Source organism: Ips typographus, linkage group LG3 (genome assembly GCF_016097725.1).
Source record: "Ips typographus isolate SLU linkage group LG3, UJ_Ityp_2.0, whole genome shotgun sequence".
In the NCBI taxonomy this organism is placed as follows: domain Eukaryota; kingdom Metazoa; phylum Arthropoda; class Insecta; order Coleoptera; family Curculionidae; genus Ips; species Ips typographus.
Window position 1 is genome coordinate 21310496 of NC_138424.1, and position 24020 is coordinate 21334515.

At 35.2% G+C, this 24020-nt stretch overlaps 2 protein-coding genes across 4 annotated transcripts in view; one reads left to right on the forward strand and one right to left on the reverse strand.

The window, feature by feature from the left end:
- Nucleotides 1–24020, reverse strand: part of sl (small wing phospholipase C gamma 1) — a 91156-nt gene that overhangs the window by 30638 nt on the left and 36498 nt on the right. The gene's annotated exons all lie outside the window — the stretch shown is intronic.
- On the forward strand, nt 560–21547 carry LOC145726615 (uncharacterized). The gene is made up of 7 exons (XM_081975785.1): nt 560–741; nt 5914–6209; nt 6262–6470; nt 6519–6815; nt 11521–11738; nt 17023–17130; nt 21074–21547. The coding sequence occupies exons 1-7, from the start codon at nt 715–717 to the stop codon at nt 21359–21361; spliced, it is 1443 nt and encodes a 480-aa protein (XP_081831911.1). The 5' UTR covers nt 560–714; the 3' UTR covers nt 21362–21547.

The following is a 24020-nucleotide window of genomic DNA, read 5'->3' on the forward strand; positions in this document are numbered from 1 at the left end:
GAAAAGTAACCTAAATTTAATGTTAATTTCATAAATAAAGCCATATAAATTCAATTATAAGACAAAGTTTAATCATTGGAGATTAAATATTAAATTGAAAATATAAAAAAATAAAAATAAATTTAAAACTTTATTTAGTCTTAGCTGTAAGAAAATTTAGAATTTAATGTAAAACCAATGTGAGCAGTGACAGCTAAATTTAGAAGTTAAATTCTGTTTGTATAAACCCCCAGGGGCCTAATTCTTGAAAGCAGGGAACGAAAATCTCAGGAGAAGTGTTGATAGAATGTGACAGAAGAAGCTGACAATAACGGGCTTCTGTCACATTCTATAGGTCTTTCCGTTGATAACTCTCTTCCCTCGTTTCAAGAATACGCACCCAGGCATGTAAACTCCGAGGGGCGTGAAGTATTCCGGCCTGTAAGCGAGTCTAACAGGTGCCGCGATACGGCCTGGTGCATTCCGAGCCGGAGCAAGGGTTAAAAAACTCCACGAAGGGCCGTTACAGGCCGTGATTTTTCGAAATGAACCCGGGGGGGACAAGATGATCTAAGCGAACCCGTAGAAAGCGTTAGATTCTCCGCGACGCAGACAGGTACGAAGCCGAAAAGCCAATGCACTCTGTATATAATACCGTCTAGGGACTGGTTTTTATTTCATTTAAAGGGCCAACCTTTCGTTGGTCAGGTGTTCAAAAGGTCGCGCTACTTTACTATGCGGGCGAAAGTGTTTTCTTTCATGGTAAGTTGGGTTGTTTAGTATTAGTTTTGAGTGTTTTTTCCCTAAAATCCGATTAGTTGAATAGGAATCAACATAAAAAAATTATTTCATAATAGCTATTTATGTAACCGGTTACGAAAAGTTCGATTTTGTGTAACGAATGAATGTTTGTAGGGCGAGCGCAGCGAGGTCCTACAATTTGAATGAGTTACACAATAAGACATTTTCGAAACGTGTTGCATACATAATTTTTTCTAATTTTGACCAAAAAGCTGTGAAAACCATCTTTTAAAGTGATTTAACACAAATATTCACTTCACATAGCACCTTGTATAAACTGTGACAACGACATGTTATGATGGATGTCGCCCATATGTTTCTACGGAAATGCAAAAAACAGGGAGTGATGAAATGAACTTTTCATAACTAGTTACATAAAGTGATACTTTTCGTAACTAGATACGAAAAGTAAAACGTTTCGTCATTCTAATCAGTTTTGAAAAGTGTCACTTTATATGCCAAAATTAGAAAAAAGTTTTTTAAATTAAATTAAAAAAAAAAATTGAAAAAATAGACTAGAATCAGTGGAACATCCAAATGTAAACTACAAGAATGAAAAAATATACAGGGTGTTTCATTTGAAATAATTAAGTGAAACCACTTCCGGTGTAACCCCGAGTATTGCCGAATCCATTCAATTTTTTGAACCGGTAATTTAAAACAATCACTCTGTATATGAATTGCATTATTGAGTATTTGACATCACTTTTCTCCTTGACTGTACCAAATTTTGGAATGTTTTTTTAGGTTATTGGATAGAAAATTTAATGAGGATTCCAAAAATGTGCTTAAAACAGTCATTTTCTCACTACAAGTGGGTTTTTACAGTCGATTTCGTCCCTGACTGTTCTTTCAAACTGTGTTTCTAGCAGTTCAAACTTTGACACCGCTTTTCTGACTGACTGTACCAAATTTTGGAATATTTTTTTAGGTTATTGGATAGGAAATTTAATGAGGATTCCAAAAATGTGCTTAAAACAGCCATTTTCTCACTTCAAATGGATTTTACAGGCGGTTTTGTCCCTGACTGTTCTTTCAAACTGTGTTTTTGGCAGTTTAAACTTTGACACCGCTTTTCTGACTGACTGTACCAAATTTTGGAATGTTTTTTAGGTTATTGGATAGAAAATTTAATGAGGATTCCAAAAATATGCTTAAAACAGTTCTTTTCTCACTTCAAATAGGTTTTACAGGCGGTTTTGTCCCTGACTATTATTTCAAACTGTGTTTCTAGCAGTTCAAACTTTGACACGGCTTTTTACCTTGACTGTACCAAATTTTGGAATGTTTTTTAGGATATTGGATAGGAAATTTAATGAGGATTCCAAAAATGTGCTTAAAACAGTCATTTTCTCACTTCAAATGGGTTTTACAGGCGGTTTTGTCCCTGACTGTTCTTTCAAACTGTGTTTCTGGCAGTTCAAACTTTGACACCGCTTTTCTTCTTGACTGTACCAAATTTTGGAATGTTTTTTTAGGTTATTGGATAGGAAATTTAATGAGGATTCCAAAAATGTGCTTGAAACAGTTATTTTCTCACTTCAAATGGGTTTTACAGGCGGTTTTGTCGCTGACTGTTCGTTCAAACTGTGTTTCTGGCAGTTTAAACTTTGACACCGTTTTTCTCCTTGACTGTACCAAATTTTGGAATGTTTTTTTAGGTTATTGGATAGAAAATTTAATGAGGATTCCAAAAATGTGCTTAAAACAGTCATTTTCTCACTACAAGTGGGTTTTTACAGTCGATTTCGTCCCTGACTGTTCTTTCAAACTGTGTTTCTAGCAGTTCAAACTTTGACACCGCTTTTCTCCTTGACTGTACCAAATTTTGGAATGTTTTTGAGGTTATTGGATAGGAAATTGTATGAGGATTCCAAAAATGTGCTTAAAACAGCCATTTTCTTACTACAAGTGGTTTTACAGGCGGTTTTGTCCCTGACTGTTCTTTCAAACTGTGTTTGTGGCAGTTTAAACTTTGACACCGCTTTTCTGACTGACTGTACCAAATTTTGGAATGTTTTTTTAGGTTATTGGATAGGAAATTTATTGAGGATTCCAAAAATGTGCTTAAAACAGTCATTATCTCACTACAAGTGGGTTTTTACAGTCGATTTCGTCCCTGACTGTTCTTTCAAACTGTGTTTCTAGCAGTTCAAACTTTGACACCGCTTTTCTCCTTGACTGTACCAAATTTTGGAATGTTTTTGAGGTTATTGGATAGGAAATTGTATGAGGATTCCAAAAATGTGCTTAAAACAGCCATTTTCTTACTACAAGTGGTTTTACAGACGGTTTTGTCCCTGACTGTTCTTTCAAACTGTGTTTGTGGCAGTTTAAACTTTGACACCGCTTTTCTGACTGACTGTACCAAATTTTGGAATGTTTTTTTAGGTTATTGGATAGGAAATTTATTGAGGATTCCAAAAATGTGCTTAAAACAGTCATTATCTCACTACAAGTGGGTTTTTACAGTCGATTTCGTCCCTGACTGTTCTTTCAAACTGTGTTTCTAGCAGTTCAAACTTTGACACCGCTTTTCTCCTTGACTGTACCAAATTTTGGAATGTTTTTGAGTTTATTGGATAGGAAATTGTATGAGGATTCCAAAAATGTGCTTAAAACAGCCATTTTCTTACTCCAAGTGGTTTTACAGGCGGTTTTGTCCCTGACTGTTCTTTCAAACTGTGTTTGTGGCAGTTTAAACTTTGACACCGCTTTTCTGACTGACTGTACCAAATTTTGGAATGTTTTTTTAGGTTATTGGATAGGAAATTTATTGAGGATTCCAAAAATGTGCTTAAAACAGTCATTATCTCACTACAAGTGGGTTTTTACAGTCGATTTCGTCCCTGACTGTTCTTTCAAACTGTGTTTCTAGCAGTTCAAACTTTGACACCGCTTTTCTCCTTGACTGTACCAAATTTTGGAATGTTTTTGAGGTTATTGGATAGGAAATTGTATGAGGATTCCAAAAATGTGCTTAAAACAGCCATTTTCTTACTACAAGTGGTTTTACAGACGGTTTTGTCCCTGACTGTTCTTTCAAACTGTGTTTGTGGCAGTTTAAACTTTGACACCGCTTTTCTGACTGACTGTACCAAATTTTGGAATGTTTTTTTAGGTTATTGGATAGGAAATTTATTGAGGATTCCAAAAATGTGCTTAAAACAGTCATTATCTCACTACAAGTGGGTTTTTACAGTCGATTTCGTCCCTGACTGTTCTTTCAAACTGTGTTTCTAGCAGTTCAAACTTTGACACCGCTTTTCTCCTTGACTGTACCAAATTTTGGAATGTTTTTGAGGTTATTGGATAGGAAATTGTATGAGGATTCCAAAAATGTGCTTAAAACAGCCATTTTCTTACTACAAGTGGTTTTACAGGCGGTTTTGTCCCTGACTGTTCTTTCAAACTGTGTTTGTGGCAGTTTAAACTTTGACACCGCTTTTCTGACTGACTGTACCAAATTTTGGAATGTTTTTTTAGGTTATTGGATAGGAAATTTATTGAGGATTCCAAAAATGTGCTTAAAACAGTTAATTTCTCACTTCAAATGGATTTTACAGGCGGTTTTGTCCCTGACTGTTCTTTCAAACTGTGTTTCTAGCAGTTCAAACTTTGACACCGCTTTTCTCCTTGACTGTACCAAATTTTGGAATGTTTTTTAGGTTATTGGATAGGAAATTTAATGAGGATTCCAAAAATGTGCTTAAAACAGCCATTTTCTTACTCCATGTGGTTTTACAGGCGGTTGTGTCCCTGACTGTTCTTTCAAACTGTGTTTCTGGCAGTTTAAACTTTGACACCGCTTTTCTGACTGACTGTACCAAATTTTGGAATGTTTTTTTAGGTTATTGGATAGGAAATTTAATAAGGATTCCAAAAATGTGCTTAAAACAGTCATTTTCTCACTCCAAATGGGTTTTAGAGGGGGTTTTGTCCCTGACTGTTCGTTCAAACTGTGTTTCTAGCAGTTCAAACTACGTCTACTTGGGTTATTGTATTTTTTACCTTAAAATGTTTCAAAAGGATTCAAATCTGATCTTCTGGGAGGTTTACGAACTAATTTTTGACACTGAAAATAGCCAAAAAAACAGAATTTTTGGACTAATTTTTACTGGCGTTCACTAGGCGTTTTCTGGCGTTTTTTAGACCATAAATAGTGTAAAACTGATCGTTCAAGACTTGTGTGAGTCCAAATTTGCACTGAATAGTCTAAAAAATTCGTATTTGCTACTAGGAATAGTTTTAAAATTCGTTTTTTTAGACTGCAATCCATTGTCGAGTGTCTGAAATTGCTTTTCAAGTCGGTTTTGTCAAAAACTTGGTGAAGATAGCCTTGAAAGCCCCAAAATTAGTCCAAAGTTCTAAGAAAATGAAAAGCAAAGTAACAAAACTTGAAAAGTTAGTCTTCAAGTCAATTTTTATGATGATGAAGACTAAAATATTGAAATGTGTTTTCAAATTATGAAAACCGACTTCAAATGCAAATTTTAACTTCTGATGTCACTTTTTGTTGGTTCAGAGTCACTTTTTGGTGTCCAAGTCAATTTTCAAAATTTAAATGTGTGAATTTGTACTCAAAAATTCTAGAAAAAGTAGTCAAGTCAATTTTCAATACTGAAGTTTGTCAACTTATTTGAAAACTATTACAAAGACAGTTTTTAAGCTTCTCAAGTAAATTTTCACAGTAAATTTACAATTTGATAGCTCATCAAAAACATAACAAAAAAAAAACATACAAAAAAACAAAAAAAAAAAAAAACAAAACAAAAACAAAAAAAAACAAAAAACAAAAAAAAAAACCTTTTAAAAAACAAAAAAACATAACATATAAACAAAACATAAATAACAAAAAAAAAAAAACAATAACATAACATTAACATATTTTTTTTAAACTTTAGTGTCACGTGACCATTTTTCAAAAATTTTTTTTTTTTTAAATAATATAAATAACCTTAATGGTAAATATTTTTAAGGTATACCCTGTTCAATAATATTGAATTTTCTCCTCAAATATTTAAATAATTATCTGCGTTTCATTTTCCACTACTACTAAGTAATTATTAAACTTTTTCTGTCAAAAAAACATTGAATAAGTGGGCGTAGTAATAAACTTGAATGAATTTCTAGGCGGTGTTGCTCACAGCAACTGAGCTATTCGCGTGGGGTTTTGCCACCGAACCACCAAATGGCACCGCCGAAAGCCAGGAGATCAATCACTCGCCGAACCAACCCATCAATTATAGGAACGACGACTTTATCAATCAACATACCGAAAATTTACGTCACGTGATCGCCAGCGAGCAACGAAAACACGAAGACCAAGCGGGCAAGCAAGTGAAGAAGGAGAAAGCAATCGTGACAGTCGAAGAGGATCGGTTTCCTTCACTGGAAGAGCTACGAATCAAATGTCAACATTTTTCCAGGTTGGTCCGGTATTTAGATCAAGTAAATGTCACTAAACATTTGGTTTATTAGGTTATTTGGCCTGAACCAATACGCTCCAGCAGGATCATTCGTGGATTCTGAGATAATAGACCGGCCAAGTAGTACGGGGGTACCGGAACGGTACGAGTACCCCAATCAGCCAGTGATTGAAGTGACTCGACGTCCAGTTTTTATTAGAAACAAACCGGCTTTCATTCAGAAAAATGGCGCTGGATTTTACGTCACTACCTCCCCCTTAGGTAAAGTGGTGATCTTGGAAAACTTCCTTACAAAATCAAGTTGTTTAGGTGGAAATGAGGCACCAACAACCAAAAGACCGTTCTGGTTTACCAGCACTAATATTCCACGGGTAACTACTAAGTACACCCCGAGCACCACAACGCCCTCTACCACAACTGCCAAGCAAACCACTCACGAGGCTCACGATTCCACAGAACCGGCCCCTACCACATCCGCTAAACCAAAAATCAAAATCAAATATACCAAATTCGAGCCGGTGATTTTGCAAAAAACGATTTTGACAGACGGAAGAGTGATGTACCACTGGCATAGGAGCTTGCCTACGACAGCCGTCGATTTGACAGGTAAACTAATTTTTTTTCCTTGAAAGACCTACTCCAAATTGACCAGAAGGCGAACTCTCTAACAAATAGCAAGGAAATTTCTTTGCTGTCATAGAAAACCCTTCTCTATTGTAATATATGGTACTCTCTACGTAGCTATTCGGGTTGTGCAAAATAGAAAAACCAAATGAGGTCTTGCTATGATTTTATCTCTCTTGGGGCTATGAAATTTTGTATTTGTCAATCTTTCTTTTCCGTCGTTTCCTAAAATTCAAATGTTTCGTTTTTTAACCTTTATGCTCGTCAGTGTCAACATTGTGTCAATAAGGTTAAAGCATCTAGTAGTTGTTGTTTTTGAAGTGTAAGCTGTTCATGATGGAATGGTGGTGTTATGGCTATATGAGTTCCATCAACACATCCTAAAGTCCCATCCTATTTCCTTCACAAAATGCATAACAATTGGTAGCGTGTTTACGAGGAACTGAAAAATATTAATGGTCTAACAAGAAAATAAGAAACTGAAGACAGAACTACAATAAATAAAACCAACAACAATAATGGGAACAAAACAGACTATTTTAGAATGCAAACTTTGAAATATATGATTAATTACTGAGAAAGAAAGCAAAAAACGTAGAATTATTCAAATTATTATCATTGATACTTGTTATTAACCCTGAATAGGAGGAAACAAGTAAAATCCCTAGATTTATTACTAGAAATTAGTCAATGTTTTTAGGACAGATAGCTTCCCGTTTTCTATTGATGGTGTCAGCCGAATGTGATAGAAAATAGCTTAGAGAGTACCAACAGTTAATAGAAAGAAATTTTCTTTCTTGTCTATGCGTTTTCTATTTCCTACATCGTTACGGAGTTCGCCTCCAGAGAGATTAATCTCTTCTTATGTTAGGACTCAATTATATATATTATAGGCCGGTTTAGAACGTCTTTCGACGTTGTCCGACACCTAATTTCCAGCCTCTTCGGTCTTCACAATCTTCAGGTGTTAGATTTCTCTCACTGCATGGTTTTCTTCCACTCCTGTTTTGGTCTTCCTCGTTTTCTTCTGCCTGTTGGTTGCCAATGAAGTACTCTTTTAGGCCATCGGGTATTTGACATTCTTTCCACGTGTCCGTACCACGTAAGTTGCTTGTTTTCGATATCCTGTGTTATTGCGTCTTCTATTCCCATCCGTTGTTTTATGATGTCGTTTCTTATTCTTTCTCTTCGTGAAATGCGCATCGATCTCCTAATTGCATCCATTTCAACTGCCTCAACTCTTTTCTTGTGTCTATCTGAAATTCTCCAGGTTTCTGATCCATATAGGAGGGTGCTTTTTACCATTGCCTCATAGATATTAAATTTCCGCTTCTTGGTTATTTCTTTGCTCCATAGGATTCCATTCAGAGCTCCGATTTCTTTTACATCTGTTCCTGTGTTGTCGAATGTAATGCCCAGATATTCATATTCCTGACACTGAAGGATTTCTTGGCCATTGTCCAGTTCCAAATTTCCGTCCTGAGTTCCCACACATAGATACTTTGTCTTGGCTATGTTGACTGTTAAGCCCCATTCTCTGTATTCCTCTATTAGCTTTCGCATCATGTACTGCACATCCTCTTTATCATTGGCTACTATGACTTGGTCGTCTGCGAACTGTAGACTCAATTAGCCAGGAGCAAATGGGATGCTCAAGACCAGCATCTTATCGGTGGTCCAGGAGATCGAAATGTATTTGGTTTTTCCTTTTTGCAATCTTTGCCAGCCGATCATCTGGCATTCTTCCACGTGGTCTCTTCTTTGATTTCTTGCCTATCTCACTACATCTTGGATCTCGCATTCCTGTTATTGATCTTAGTGTTCGCATTTCTGTTGTTCTTAAGTTGTTGTATATTCTGACCTTGCTCCTAGTGCTCATATGTTTATTCCGCCAGATTAAATCTCTCACATATCTTGATATGGTGCTTTTCTTGTTTGGGCTTTTACTTCATCCTTTAGGATCCTATTACTGTGAGAATATCGGTTCTCCTAGATACTGTGATTTTGTTTTCTTTATGGATATTTGCATCATTTGTTGGAACTCATACAGGAGTCTCTGTAGGAAATGATAACTGCATCATCGGCTTAGCATAATATTTTAATTTCTTGATCTCCCATTCGGTATCCTCTTCCAGCTTGTTTTACTTCATTAATGATTTGATCCATTATGATGTTAGATATTCCCTGTCTGATCCCACATTTAATACCTAATTTATTTGACGTATTATAAATATGGCGTCTACAGGGTGGTCCAGTTTTAAGTGTCAATAATTCACCATTTGATAGCCCATCAAAAAATAAGTTGACTTGCATTGTGTCATTTTTCTGAAAAACGTTTCCTAAGGAAGATACAGTCCTCCAAATTTCAATTTAAAAAATCGTTTTATAGTATAAAACTGAACATCCAAGACTTGTGAAAGTCCAAATATGTACTGAATAATCTAAAAACTTTTTTACTACTAGGAATGGTCTTATGATTCGCTTTCTCAGACTGCCATCCTGGTTGAGTGTCTGAAACTGGCATTCAAGAACTAAAAAAAGTCCGGAAATTAAGACCAAGATTGTATTGTGCATGAAACTCATTTTTTACTACTAAAAATAGTATAAAAGTTGACTTTTAATGCTAGAACGAACCTGACTAGGACTAAAGAAAGTCCAAAAGTATATTTTCAAGACTTTAATTGGTGTACAACTCAATTTTCTAGACTGGACAACAAGTCTAGAAGTAAATTAAATTTTCGGACATTTTATTTCTAAAAATTAGTTCTCAAAAGTATTATTGTAGCATTTGGTACCAAATTTTTTTACTTTAATTACTGAAGAAACTTGACTTTTGGAAATAGTCTTAAACTCGATTTTTCAGTCTTAAAAAGCACTAAAAACTTCTTAGAAATGCTACAATTTATTGCACCTATGAATGTAAAAGTCAATTTAATAGTGAAGAAGCTTGAAATAACATTTTCAAGACTATGGTCAGTGAACACACTGGCTTTTAGGCCTGATAAGTCAAAAACTTTGTAAAGATAGTCTTTAAACTCGATTTGAGGCACTGAAAACAGCCTTAAAACACTAAAAACCGTCTAGTTTATTAAGAAATACCCGAATTTCTAGCACTGAGGTGTCTAGAAGTCGTTTTAATAGTGACAAAGCTTGGAATGCTATTTTAAGTTTATGAAGAATGTAAAAATTGTTTTTTAAGTTTGCTATGTCAATAACTTGGTGAAGATAGTCTTGAAACTCGATTTTCCAAGCTGAAAGCAGTTTTGAAGCACTAAAAATAGTCCAGAATTCGAAGAAAATGAAAAGCAAAGTAAAAAGCAGGAAAAGTTCGTTTTCAAGACAATTTTCATGAATCTAATGTCAATGTCCTGCATCTAAGACTATTTTCAAGACTAAAATATTGAAATTTGTCTTCAAATTATGAAAACTTACTTCAAATGCAAATTTTAAGCTTCTGATGTCACTTTTCATTAGTTCAGTTACATTTTGGGGTTCAAGTCAATTTTTAAGGTTTAAATGTATGAATTTGTAGTAACAAATTCTTGAAAAAGTAATTTTTATGTCTACAAGTCAATTTTTAGTATTAAAGTCTCTCGATTTGCATGAAAACTGGTTACAAACACAATTTTTAAGCTTCTGAAATGTTTATCTTTTCTAATTCAATTTTCAAAACTAAAGTCTTTTAGTTTGTCTGGAAACTATGAAAACTGGCTACAATAATATTTTTTAAACTTTTTAAGTGAATTTTCCGTTTCCAAGACAATTTTTAAGTTGGGTTGGGTTAGTTTTGGGTCTTTGACCGTAATAAAGTGTAATAAAGTGCTTGTTCCAAATTTGATCAATATTGCTCCAACGGTCTGACAGTCAGACAAAAAAAACAATTTTTTAAACAGAAATTTGAAGGACTGTATTTTCCTTAGAAAGCACTTTTCAGGAAAATGACATAATGAATGTCAACTTCTGGATTGGTGAATTATTGACATTTAAAATTGGACCACCCTGTATAGCACATATCTGCAGTGTCCCCTTACATTGAATAGATTTCTTTCTTCATCTCACTTTGACTTGCATGTCCTACTATAAGTCTGCCTTGTTTGAATCTCTGTTTCTATCAGGTTACATAGTACCCCTACTGGTACTTCTGAACCTGCTATTCTTCACAGATCCCAGATGAACAGTACTTCTTCTGTCAAGATTTTAGTAAACAGTTTCAGAACCGCACTCAACAAGCTGATACCTCCATGATTTTGTGGGTCAGATTTTCAAATTTTTTGAAAATTGGAATCAAAATACTTTCTTTCCATTCGGATGGTATACTCTTACAAGTATTGATCATGTATCACTTCAAACAAATATTATTTAGTCAGATTCTCTCCATATTTTCCTTGGACAGCACAAGTAACGGAGACCCTCTAGATTGTTGCTTTTAATGTTTGATTATGGTAAATGTACTGAAAATGGTCGACGTTTCCCACCATTTGGCCATTCTACCCAGAAAACTACAAAAACGACATTCTCCACAAAAATTGGATTCTGAAGGCCTATTCTTGAAAGTAGGGAACGGAATTCTCAAGAGAAGTGTTGATAGAATGTGACAGAAGAAGCTGACAATGGCGGGTTCATGTCACATTCTACAGGTCTTTCTCTTGATAATTCCCTTCCCTCGTTTTGATTGATTTTGATTTAGTTTCAGCTCCGATAGTACCACCGACTGCGTTCGAGTATCCTCCGGCCGAGCTGCCGGTGTCTCAAAGGAACGCAGGTCCCGTCGACGGTAACACCATCGATTCCGCCGGCGCTACCAGCAGCAGTACCACGACCACGACCACCACCGAAAAATCCAGCTGGCTGTTTGTGCCCTTCAGCAGTTTTTTCGGCGGGTCGCACGAAGAGGAAACGACAACGGTACGATTATGATGATAGATGGCTTTTTATTTTTGGGAGGATTAATATCCAAAAAAGTGGGGTTAAATGTAGTTCACTGGGTGCAGAAAGTCATTCTAAACATTTCTGATCTCTTGCAAAATTTCCGCAACTCTAACCATTTCCGAGATATTCGACTTTTTCTTGTAAACTGCATCAAAATTTTGGAAATTCCCTATATCCGTCATTTTTAGAGTTTCAGCGACTGGAAAAAGCCTAAAATGTTTGTTTTGTTTTGAATGTTTTGAATTTGTTCTTTCACCTCCTGCTAACCGAAACACGATAGAACATATACTGGGTGTCCAAAAAACAATTAAATTTGAAACTAACGCTTTGCCAGTTGTGACCGCGTTTACACAGTTCTAAGTGAGTGTAAACCTAGTCTACTGAATACAGAAGGTGATTATAAACATTTCTAGTCTCTTGCAACATTTCCGTAACTCTAAACTAGTACTTTCTCTAACCATTTCCGAGATATTGGACTATTTTTTGGAAATTGCATCAAAATTTTGAAAATTTTCTATCTCCGCCATTTTTAGGGTTTCAGCAAGTGAAAAAAGCCTATAATGTTCGTTTTGAATTGTTCTTTCACCTCCTGCTAACCGAAACTCAATAGAGCCTATACTGGGTGTTCAAAAAAATAATTAAATTTGAAACTAGCGCTTTCCCAGTTGTGACGGCGTTTACCCATTTCTAAGTGGGTGTAAACCTAGCCTGCTGGAGACAGAAAGCTATTCTTAAAATTTCTGGTCTCTTGCAAAATTTCCGTAACTCTAACCATTTCTGAGATATTCGACTTTTTCCTGAAAACTGCATCAACATTTTGAAAATTCCTTATCTCCGCCATTTTTAGGGTTTCAGCGACTAAAAAAAGCCCAAAATGTTCGCCTTGAATTTTTTTTTCACCTCATACTAACCGAAACATGATATAACATATACTGGGTGTTCAAAAAAAGAATTAAATTTGAAACTAACGCTTTGCCTATTGTGACTTTGTTTACCCAGTTTTAAGTGGGCGCAAACCTAACTTACTGGGTGCAGAAACTCATTTTGAACATTTCTGGTCCCTTGTAAAATTTCCGTAACTCTAACCATTTCCGAGATATTGAACTATTTTGGAAAATTGCAAGAAAATTTTGAAAATTCCCTATCTCCGCCATTTTTAAAGTTTAACCGACTGTAAAAAGCCTAAAACGTTCGTCTTGAACTGCTCTTTCACCTCCTGCTAACCGAAACACGATTTAACATATACAGGGTGTTCAAAAAACAATTAAATTTGAAACTAACGCTTTGCCAGATGTGACCGCGTTTACACAGTTCTAAGTGAGTGTAAACCTAGTCACTGGATACAGAAGGTGGTTATAAACATTTCTAGTCTCTTGCAACATTTCCGTAACTCTAAACTAGTACTTTCTCTAACCATTTCCGAGATATTGGACTATTTTTTGGAAATTGCATCAAAATTTTGAAAATTTCCTATCTTCGCCATTTTTAGGGTTTCAGCGACTAAAAAAAGCCCAAAATGATCGCCTTGAATTGTTTTTTCACCTCATACTAACCGAAACACGATATAACATATACTGGGTATTCAAAAAAAGAATTAAATTTGAAACTAACGCTTTGCCTATTGTGACTTTGTTTACCCAGTTTTAAGTGGGCGCAAACCTAACTTACTGGGTGCAGAAACTCATTTTGAACCTTTCTGGTCCCTTGCAAAACTTCCGTATCTCTAACCATTTCCGAGATATTGAACTATTTTGGAAAATTGCAAGAAAATTTTGAAAATTCCCTATCTCCGCCATTTTTGGAGTTTAACCGACTGTAAAAAGCCTAAAACGTTCGTCTTGAACTGCTCTTTCACCTCCTGCTAACCAAAACACGATTGAACATACACAGGGTGTTCAAAAAATAATTAAATTTGAAACTAACGCTTTGCCAGATGTGACCGCATTTACACATTTCTAAGTGGGTGTAAACCTAGTCTACTAGATACAGAAAGTCATTCTGAATATTTCTAGTCTCTTGCAACATTTCCGTAACTCTAAATTGGTACTTTCTCTAACCATTTCCGAGATATTGGACTATTTTTTGGAAATTGCATCAAAATTTTGAAAATTCCTTATCTCCGCCATTTTTAAGGGTGTCAGCAAACTGGAAAAAGCCCAAAATATTCGTTTTGAATTGTTCTTTCACCTCATTCTAACCGAAACACGATAGAACATATACTGGGTGTTCAAAAAAAATAATTAAATTTGGAACTAACGCTTTGCCAGTTGTGACCGCGTTTACACAGTTCTAAGTGAGTGTAAACCTAGTCACTGGATACAGAAAATGATTATAAACATTTCTGATCTCTTGCAAAAATTCCGTAACTCTAACCATTTCTGAGATACTGGACTATTTTTGAAAATTGCATCAAAATTTTGAAAATTCCCTATCTCCGTCATTTTTGGGGTTTCACCGACCGTAAAAAGCCCAAAATGTTCGTCTTGAACTGCTCTTTCACCTCCTGCTAAGTAAAACACGATTGAACATATACTGGATGTTCAAAAAATAATTTAATTTTGAAACTAACGCTTTGCCAGTTGTTACCGCGTTTACACAGTTCTAAGTGGGTGTAAACCTAGTCTACTGGATACAGAAAGTCATTCTGAACATTTCTAGTCTCTTGCAACATTTCCGTAACTCTAAACTGGTACTTTCTCTAACCATTTCCGAGATATTGAACTATTTTGGGAAATTGCAAGAAAATTTTGAAAATTCCTTATCTCCGCCATTTTTAGGGTTTCAGCGACTAAAAAAAGCCCAAAATGTTCGCCTTGAATTGTTTTTTCACCTCATACTAACCGAAACACGATAGAACATATACTGGGTGTTCAAAAAAATAATTAATTTTGAAACTAACGCTTTGCCAGTTGTGACCGCGTTTACACAGTTCTAAGTGAGTGTAAACCTAGTCACTGGATACAGAAGGTGGTTATAAACATTTCTGTGCTCTTGCAAAATTTCCGTAACTCTAACCATTTCTGAGATATTGGACTATTTTTGAAAATTGCATCAAAATTTTGAAAATTTCCTATCTCCGCCATTTTTAGGGTTTCGGCGACTGGAAAAAGCCCAAAATGTTAGTTTTAAATTGTTCTTTCACCTCATTCTAACCGAAACACGATAGAACGTATACTGGGTGTTCAAAAAATAATTAAATTTGAAACTAACGCTTTGCCAGTTGTGACCGCGTTTACACAGTTTTAAGGGAGTGTAAACCTAGTCTACGTGATACGGAAAGTCATTCTGAACATTTCTGGTCCCTTGCAAAATTTCCGTAACTCTAACCATTTCCGAGATATTCGCCTTTTTTTTGAAAATTACATCAAAATTTTAAAAATTCTCTATCTCCGCCATTTTTAGGGTTTCAGCGACTGAAAAAAGCCCAAAATGTTCGTTTTGAATTGTTTCTTCACTTCATGCTAACTGAAACACGATAGAACATATACTGGGTGTTCAAAAAAATAATTAAATTTGAAACTAACGCTTTGCCAGTTGTGACCGCGTTTACACAGTTTTAAGGGAGTGTAAACCTAGTCTACGTGATACGGAAAGTCATTCTGAACATTTCTGGTCCCTTGCAAAATTTCCGTAACTCTAACCGTTTCCGAGATATTCGACATTTTCTTGAAAACTGCATCAAAATTTTGAAAATTCCGTATCTCCGCCATTTTTGGAGTTTCAGCGACTGTAAAAAGCTCAAAATGTTCGTCTCGAACCGCTCTTTCACCTCCTGCTAACCGTAACACGATTGAACTTATACAGGCTGATAAAAAAAACAAAAACAAAACAGTTTGACCCCCGCAGCTCTAACCGTTTCTAAGATATTTAACTTTTTTTTTTAAACCATTATACATAGTCACTGGAAGCGTTATTTATTGCTTTTGATTTAGTAGCAATAATTGCAGAAACTCAAAAAAAAGTAAATATTTCTGTCTGGTTAACTCGTTTCAAAGAAAAATGAACTTTTATCGTTGCTCCCTCTGACTTTTAATTTTTTAAACTTTTTTGACCACCCTGTATATTGCAGGCTATCAATTCAATACGTTTACACGTTAAAAACTTGAACTATTTAAGTAATAAAGGTGTTCAGAATTTAATTTCAAATAAAATCAAATCTACAGGGTGAGTGCTAAAATAATATTCAAATGGATAAAAGTTTGAAATTATTAAATTTTAGTTGAACTTTGTCTACACCAGTTACGCATGTAGTTTAGAAAATATCACTTGGATTTTAAAAATATAAGTTGCGATTTCAGAATCTATAACTTGTATTTCATTATCGTGGTAAATTTGGTTTTAGAAAACGTAAGTTGTATTTCAGATTCGTCACTTGTATTTCAGAACGCGTTATTTCAATTTCAGATTTTTTTGTGTTTCTATGTGGTTATTAGTTCAATGTTTTTTTTTTAATATCACTTTAAGCAAAAAAACCCGTCCATCGGGAGTATTAATTTATATAAAATATACAGGGTGTCCCATAACTATATGACAATCTCTCGGTGGGCATACAGGGGAGGTCACAATAATACGATTTGTTCATATAATTAATTTTTTTTTAAAGTCACTCCTAAGGGAAATATCGAACCCCAAAGAACTGCCTTCCAATTAACGTTTTTGGCCGTAACTTTAGAAACACTTTGTATATTGTAATGATTATTGGGTTTAATGTTTTATCGAAAGAGACCTTCTATTTGACATGAAAACCAGGTATCTCGTCTTCGAAAGACTGGAACTAACTGGACCTAAGACAGAATTTGCTTAAACTTTGACAGCTGTCATTATTTTCAGCTGCAAACGCCATTAATGGATACTCTTAACATTTTTATCGAAAAATTGTACTCGGTAAAATAACCGGTTTTCGAAATAAATCGATTTTTCATTGAACTGCTTAAACCACAATGTAATTAAAAATATTCGTTAAACTATTTACTTTTTTTTTATTAACTTTTTTTGCTCCACTTTAATTTTCCAAATTACAAATGACCATGTCTAAAATCCAACTGCTCTTTTCTATACTACGAGGGACTAATCTGAAATACAAATTGCAATTTCGAAAATCAAAGTTATTATTCTAAAATTGAAAGTACCTTTTCTGAAATACAAGTGATATTTTTTAAATCCATCTTATGATTTCTAAAATTCAACTGACGCTTTCTAAATTACATGTGTAAATGGTGTAGTAAGTAAACTTGATTGAAACACACTGTATACTTATTAGGTTGAAAGTGGTACTTCTGCAGGAACTACTCCTACTACACCGAGCACCAAACAACCGGACATTAGCACAACTACTCCCCATACAGACGCGGAGGAAATCAAGCCAGCGGTAAGTCAAATTCTTACTTTTGTATGTCTATGTATACGGGTAAGGCGATGCAATTAACCACCGCCCTCTGTACAAGAAAGCCTAGAATGTCACTTTTAATGGCGGCGTTAGCGGTTTTCGTTTTGTACACAAACCTATGCAGATGCAGTAGAAAATATGTTTTTTTTTTATTTTTTCGTGTAGTTGATTAGAAGTTGTGAGTGAAAAATCAAAGAACGCTTCATTCCTTATCCAGATATGTATAGATATGGCATTTTATACCCAATAAAGTCCAGCCAAAGCAAGTTTGGTTAGAACCCTTTGTCCTGGAAAGTACAACAAACTAATGTGAAAAATGCTTAATCAAAGAAAATTTGGAAATCTTTGAAGCTAGGTAAGCAAAACTGGTAAATGGGTTTTATATTATTACCAAGACCTTTCTTTTAAAATGTAAATTTGCCAATGGAACTTCTAAAAGCTGTCCTGTTTCTTCAGAGTAAACCTTTGTTGCTCTCAAAATGCAGGCGGCCTCAAAATGTAACTCACATACTTATGTATGTAAGAGGCAATAAGTTTACTGAATGAGAAAGCATATTGTACTTACCACTGAGTATTGTGTTGGAGTAAAATAATTCCAGTTCAAAGCTTTCAACCACTGTTGGGTTCGAGCAGGGTCTTTTGGAAAGTAAAAGACTGACATTTTTGGGCCTTTCACCAAATTGCTTTTACAATTTGGCAAACAACAAGTGGACGGCATATTGTAGAGGCAATAGAATTTGAGTTAAAAAACCAACAACAAATTATAGAACAATAAAGGAACAATAACAATAGTGATGACACAATAAAATGAACACAAACTACACTTTCACTAGAACAATAAACATATAAACAACAATATACAGGGTGGTCCAGTTTGAAATGTCAATAATTCACCAATCCATAGCCAATTAAAAAATAAGTTGACATTCATTATGTCATTTTCCTGAAAAGTGGTTCCTAAGGAAAATGCAGTCCTTCAAATTTCTGTTTAAAAAATCGATTTTCAGACCGTTGGAGCAATATTGATCAAATTTGGAACAAGCACTTTATTACACGTTATTACAGTCTTCTTCTTCTTCTTCTTTAGCCTATGTCCATCCACTCCTGAATGTAGGCCTCTTCCAATGATTTCCATGTCCGTCTATCCAGGGCAGTTTGAAACCAGTTTCTTCCTGCTATCTTCTGGATGTCATCCCGCCATCGCTTTGGGGGTCTCCCTGCATTTCTTTTTGTGGCTCTTGGGCGCCACTGCATTATTTTATTAGTCCATCTAGATGGATCCTGCCTTGCAACATGACCCGCCCATCGCCACTTTAGTTCGGCTGCTCTTCTCATAACATCGGTTACCCTTGTTCTTTTTCGGATCTCTTCGTTTCTTATTCGATCTCTGAGGCTGATTCCCAGCATGGCGCGCTCCATGGCTCTTTGAGTTGTTCTGAGCCTCTCTGCACTTCTCTCTGTAAGTGTCATAGTCTCCAGTCCGTATGTTGTTACGGGTACAATGCAGGCCTCATAGACTTTCCGCTTAAGGTTGATTGGGATACTTTGGGATTTCAGAATGTAGCCTAGCCTACCGAATGCTGCCCTTTGTTTGTTTGGTTTTGTTTTCCCAGTCTGATAGCGTGGCCCAGGTATATGTATTCCTCAACGTGTTCTAGAGTGCAGCCTTCTATGGTTATTGCCGTCTCTTCGCTGGTCATTATTTTGGTTTTGTTTAAATTCATCTTGAGCCCGATTTGTTTTGATGTTTCCTGCAGTTCTTCCAACATATCTTTCAGCTGATTGATGTCGTTACTGATGACAACAATATCGTCAGCAAAACGTAGATGATTCAGTCGGGTTCCATCTACATTGATACCTTTGTTTTCCCAGGCCAAGTTTTTAAAGGCGCTTTCCAATGCCAATGTGAATAGTTTAGGGGATATGGTATCCCCTTGGCGGACTCCTTTTTCTATTTTAATCTTATCCGTTGATGTATCTTCGTCAATGGCTACTTGCAATGTAGCATTTTCGTAGATGTGTTTTATAAGATTGGAGTATCTTGTGTCTATTCTTGCCTCGTTCATTGCGTTCAGAACCGCCCAGGTCTCAACCGAGTCAAAGGCCTTTTCGTAGTCGACGAACGCCAGATGTAGGGGTACGTTGTACTCGGTGCATTTCTCTATTAGTTATTACAGTCAAAGATCCAAAACTAACCTAACCCAACTTAAAAATTGTCTTGGAAACGGAAAATTCACTTAAGAAGTTTAAAAAATATTATTGTAGTCAGTTTTCATAGTTTCCAGACAAACTAAAAGACTTTATTTTTGAAAATTGACTTAGAAAAGATAAAAATTTCAGAAGCTTAAAAATTGTGTTTGTAACCAGTTTTCATGCAAATCGAGAGACTTTAATACGAAAAATTGACTTGTAGACATAAAAACTACTTTTTCAAGAATTTGTTACTACAAATTCATACATTCAAACCTTAAAAATTGACTTGAACCCCAAAATGTAACTGAACTAATGAAAAGTGACATCAGAAGCTTAAAATTTGCATTTGAAGTAAGTTTTCATAATTTGAAGACAAATTTCAATATTTTAGTCTTGAAAATAGTCTTGCAGGACATTGACATTAGATTCATGAAAATTGTCTTGAAAACGAACTTTTCGTGCTTTTTACTTTGCTTTTCATTTTCTTCGAATTCTGGACTATTTTTAGTGCTTCAAAACTGCTTTCAGCTTGGAAAATCGAGTTTCACGACTATCTTCACCAAGTTATTGACATAGCAAACTTAAAAAACAATTTTTACATTCTTCATAGACTTAAAATGGCATTCCAAGCTTTGTCGCTATTAAATCGACTTCTAGACACTTCAGTGCTAAAAATTCGGGTATTTCTTAATAAACTAGAATCGTTTTTAGTGTTTTAAGGCTGTTTTCAGTGCCTCAAATCGAGTTTCAAGACTATCTTTACAAAGTTTTTGACTTATCAGGCCTAAAAGCCAGTTTGTCCACTGACCATAGTCTTGAAAATGTTATTTCAAGCCCCTTCACTATTAAATTGACTTCTACACTCATAGGTGCAATAAATTGACTGATTTTAGTGCTTTTTAAGACTGAAAAATCGAGTTAAAGACTATTTCCAAAAGTCAAGTTTCTTCAGTAATAAAAGGAAAAAATGTTGGTACCAAATGCTATAATAATAGTCTTGAGAACTAATTTTTAGAAATAAAATAGTCCGAAAATTTAATTTACTTCTAGACTTGTTGTCCAGAACAGAAAATTGAGTTGTACACCAATTAAAGTCTTGAAAATATACTTTTGGACTCTTTAGTCCTAGTAAAGTCAGTTCTAGCATTAAAAGGCAATTTTTATATTATTTTTAGTAGTAAAAAATGAGTTTCATGCACAATACAATCTTTGTTTTGATTTCCGGACTTTTTTTAGTTCTTGAATGCCAGTTTCAGACACTCAACCAGGATGACAGTCTGAGAAAGCGAATCATAAGACCATTCCTAGTAGTAAAAAAGTTTTTAGACTATTCCAAGTCTTGGATGTTCAGTTTTAAACTGTAAAACGATTTTTTAAATTGAAATTGAAATTTCACTGTATTTTCCTTAGAAAACGTTTTTCAGAAAAATGACATAATGCAAGTCAACTTAATTTTTGATTACCTATCAAATGGCGAATTATTGACACTTAAAACTGGACCACCCTGTATAATAACGAACAAGAATTACTTTGGCAAGTAATCCCAAGTCTTGACTTTAAACCTTAAAAACTCAATTTCCACAATACAAACAAATGCAAACTGTCATCCACTATTTCGGCCATATTGGAATTTTTGGCATGCACCTTCTTGGCTTTCTTGTACAGAGGGTGGTGAATTAACCAATCTGGTTTCCGCTGATGTCAAAAACGTTGACTTTACTAAACTCATCAGCAACTAAAACTGGTGGTACCGATCCACTACGACGACGTGGACGCGAGCCTGGCTCCACCAGGCACGAACGCGTACCGAAAAGCCGTTTCTCCAACGTTGGAGGTGATTAAAACGGTGGGGGTACCCCAAAACGTGCCCCGGTACAGTCTCGGATACACCGGAACCGGTTACGGATTGACGTACGCTAACGGAATGGGTTACGGCGGACAATTTTACGGACCCAGCTACTTCCAGAACCATCAACCGTACAAAAACGCCCCCGTAAAACACGACATTGCTACTAAATGAGCTAGAGTAGTATAGAGAGTGTTACCAAAAAGTAGATCTACCACAAAAATATGGTATCAATCTACAGGGTGGTTCAAATTAATTGTACGATAATTCAAGAGTGGAAAGTACATTTAAAACTCCAAAGTGTCATATAAACTGTAGTCGAAAAGTGCCCCCTAGCGGAGTTAGAGCACCTTAAAGGTGAGCGACTAAAACCATTTTTTTATTTTTTATTCAGAGACGAAAAAAATTCTTGAAATTAAATTTGCCATGCGTGTTCACCATTTTGAAGTAATCATTTAGAATTTTTTTCAGTTTTTCAAAATAATCTGGACAAATACTGTTCAAAAAGATTGACAGCTTTAAATTTCTTTAAACCGTAATTTTAGATCATTCTGCTGGGGCACGTGTGATAGCCCATACTTTTTTCTAAGAAAGGTTTGTTTGAACATTTCTTTTTATTTTGCATAGTTTTTCTAATACCGTTATTTTTATACGCTAATCCATAAGGAAAAAAAATAGTACCTGTCCAGATTATTTAAAAAAATTGGAAAAAAAAACGCCAAATAATTACTTCAAAATGATGAACAAGCATGCCAAATTTCATATGAGTTTTATTTTAGTTTATTAATAAAGATAATTTTTTATTCTTGGTGCATATACTTAGGGCCCATTAGCTCCGAAAGGGGGCACTTTTCAACTTTTGGGTATATCACACTTTGGCGTTTATTTTGTATGTACTTTCTACCTTTCAAGTATCCTACAATCAATTTGAACCACCCTGTATTTTGCTCAATTAATCTGTCATCATCAACTACTATTGGCTTTATCGAAAAATGTCAAATATGAAAGTTATAGTCCACGACCTGAAGGTTTGGCAGGATTTACTTATTAATATACCGGGTGGATCAAAAAAGCTAACGACACAAAGTCATGTTTTTACTTAAAAATATCCCATCATTCTGACTATTATTTGCAATATTTTCCATATTTAATGTTGTATACCGTTCGTCAGCTTTGTTATTGATTCTGAACTGTTTCGAATATGGGTTTGGATCACTTGCACGATAAGTCCTGTAAATCAGTACACAGAAACACTTATCTCATCCATGCAGATGGTCCAAATCAGTTCAAAAACAGTTCTTCAGAATTAAGAATCCCAAAAAAAGCTAATAACACTTTTGAAACTTTGAAAATTTGGAACTATAACCTGGCCAGCAAATAGTCCCGACCTAACAGCATTGGACACGTTTTCAGGCCTAACCTAACCTGAAACCATCCTGAGATATTGAACAAAAAACGAGGATCAACTTTGACGCCCTCTAGCGGCTAAACGGCACAACTTAGCCATGTCCGCTCAACGTCACGTGATAGCCCATTCATTAACTTTCTTTAGTTGTACAGTGGTTTTTTACAGGGTGTTTCAAATAAGCGAGTTATGGACGATTTTATAGAAAAGTGCACGGAAATTTAGTCTGAATTAGGGATTTTTTGGGCCTACTATACCAACGGCAACCATTTTGGATTTTGCTCAATCAAAGTGACTTTTTTAACTAACTTCAACCTGGGGAACACAAATCTGACGTCCATTTTGCTTTAACTGGCACCGTTTCGGAAATGACCTTGAAATTATGTCAATTTTGACACTTTTTAGGGCGTGGAACCCTTACAAAATGACATTTTCACAAATGACACTTTACGTCATTTTTGTACTATTAAGCTGAAGGTATTTAGGCAGTTGAGGTTAATTTTAAAAATTTTTTTTTTTTAAAACAATCAAAAGGTGTCCACCCTTGAAATTTCTTGACAATTCTTGTTTTTAAATTTTCCATTTCAAACGGTGCATGATACCAAAAAAGTGTATAGAAGGTAAAAGTTGCATTCCATCGAGGTGCTTTCGTGGTAAAAATTTTAGACCTCTAACCTGAAACTATGCTGAGATATTGGGTAAAAACTGCAAAAAATGAGGGTCAACTTTGACGCCCTCTAGCGGCTAAACGGGGAATCTTAGCCGTGAGCGCTCAACGTCACGTGATAGCCTCATTCATTAGCTTTCTTTTGTTATACGGTAGTTTTATACAGAGTGTTTCAAATAAGCGAGTTATGGACGATTTTCTGGAAAAGTGCACCAAAATTTCCCCCAAATTGGGAATTTCTGCTTTCGAACGGGGTGGTCAAAGTAAGGCTGCTAGACCAAAAACAATTGAATATCGATACAAACATTTTACATCAAGTAGGCCTAGAATTTGAAGTAGATTCCAAAAATTGAATAAAAAATTGGTCATCCCTTTTGAAAAATTATGTTTGATTTGTTGTTCAAATTTGGGGCACCCTGTATACTGATGGATTATCTAGGAATAGAGTAGATGCAAATATCTACAAGATTCATATTTGGTAATTTTTTGATAAAATGAAAATTAAACAAGTTACGAGGATGTTAAACAAAAATTAAATGAATCACCCTGTAAAGTACTCCATTGTATTGTCAATAACTCGGTTATTTTGACAATTACAGGGTAGTTCCGTATACCAATTTGTAGCCCTTGAAATTTTCTTTTGACCACCCTGTATAGCGATTTTACCTAAAACGTCGATTAACTGAGTTATTTACTCTTAAAACTGAGTTGTTTGCTGTAAAGTTTGAATTTGACAGTTTTCACTTTGACAGTCCATAACT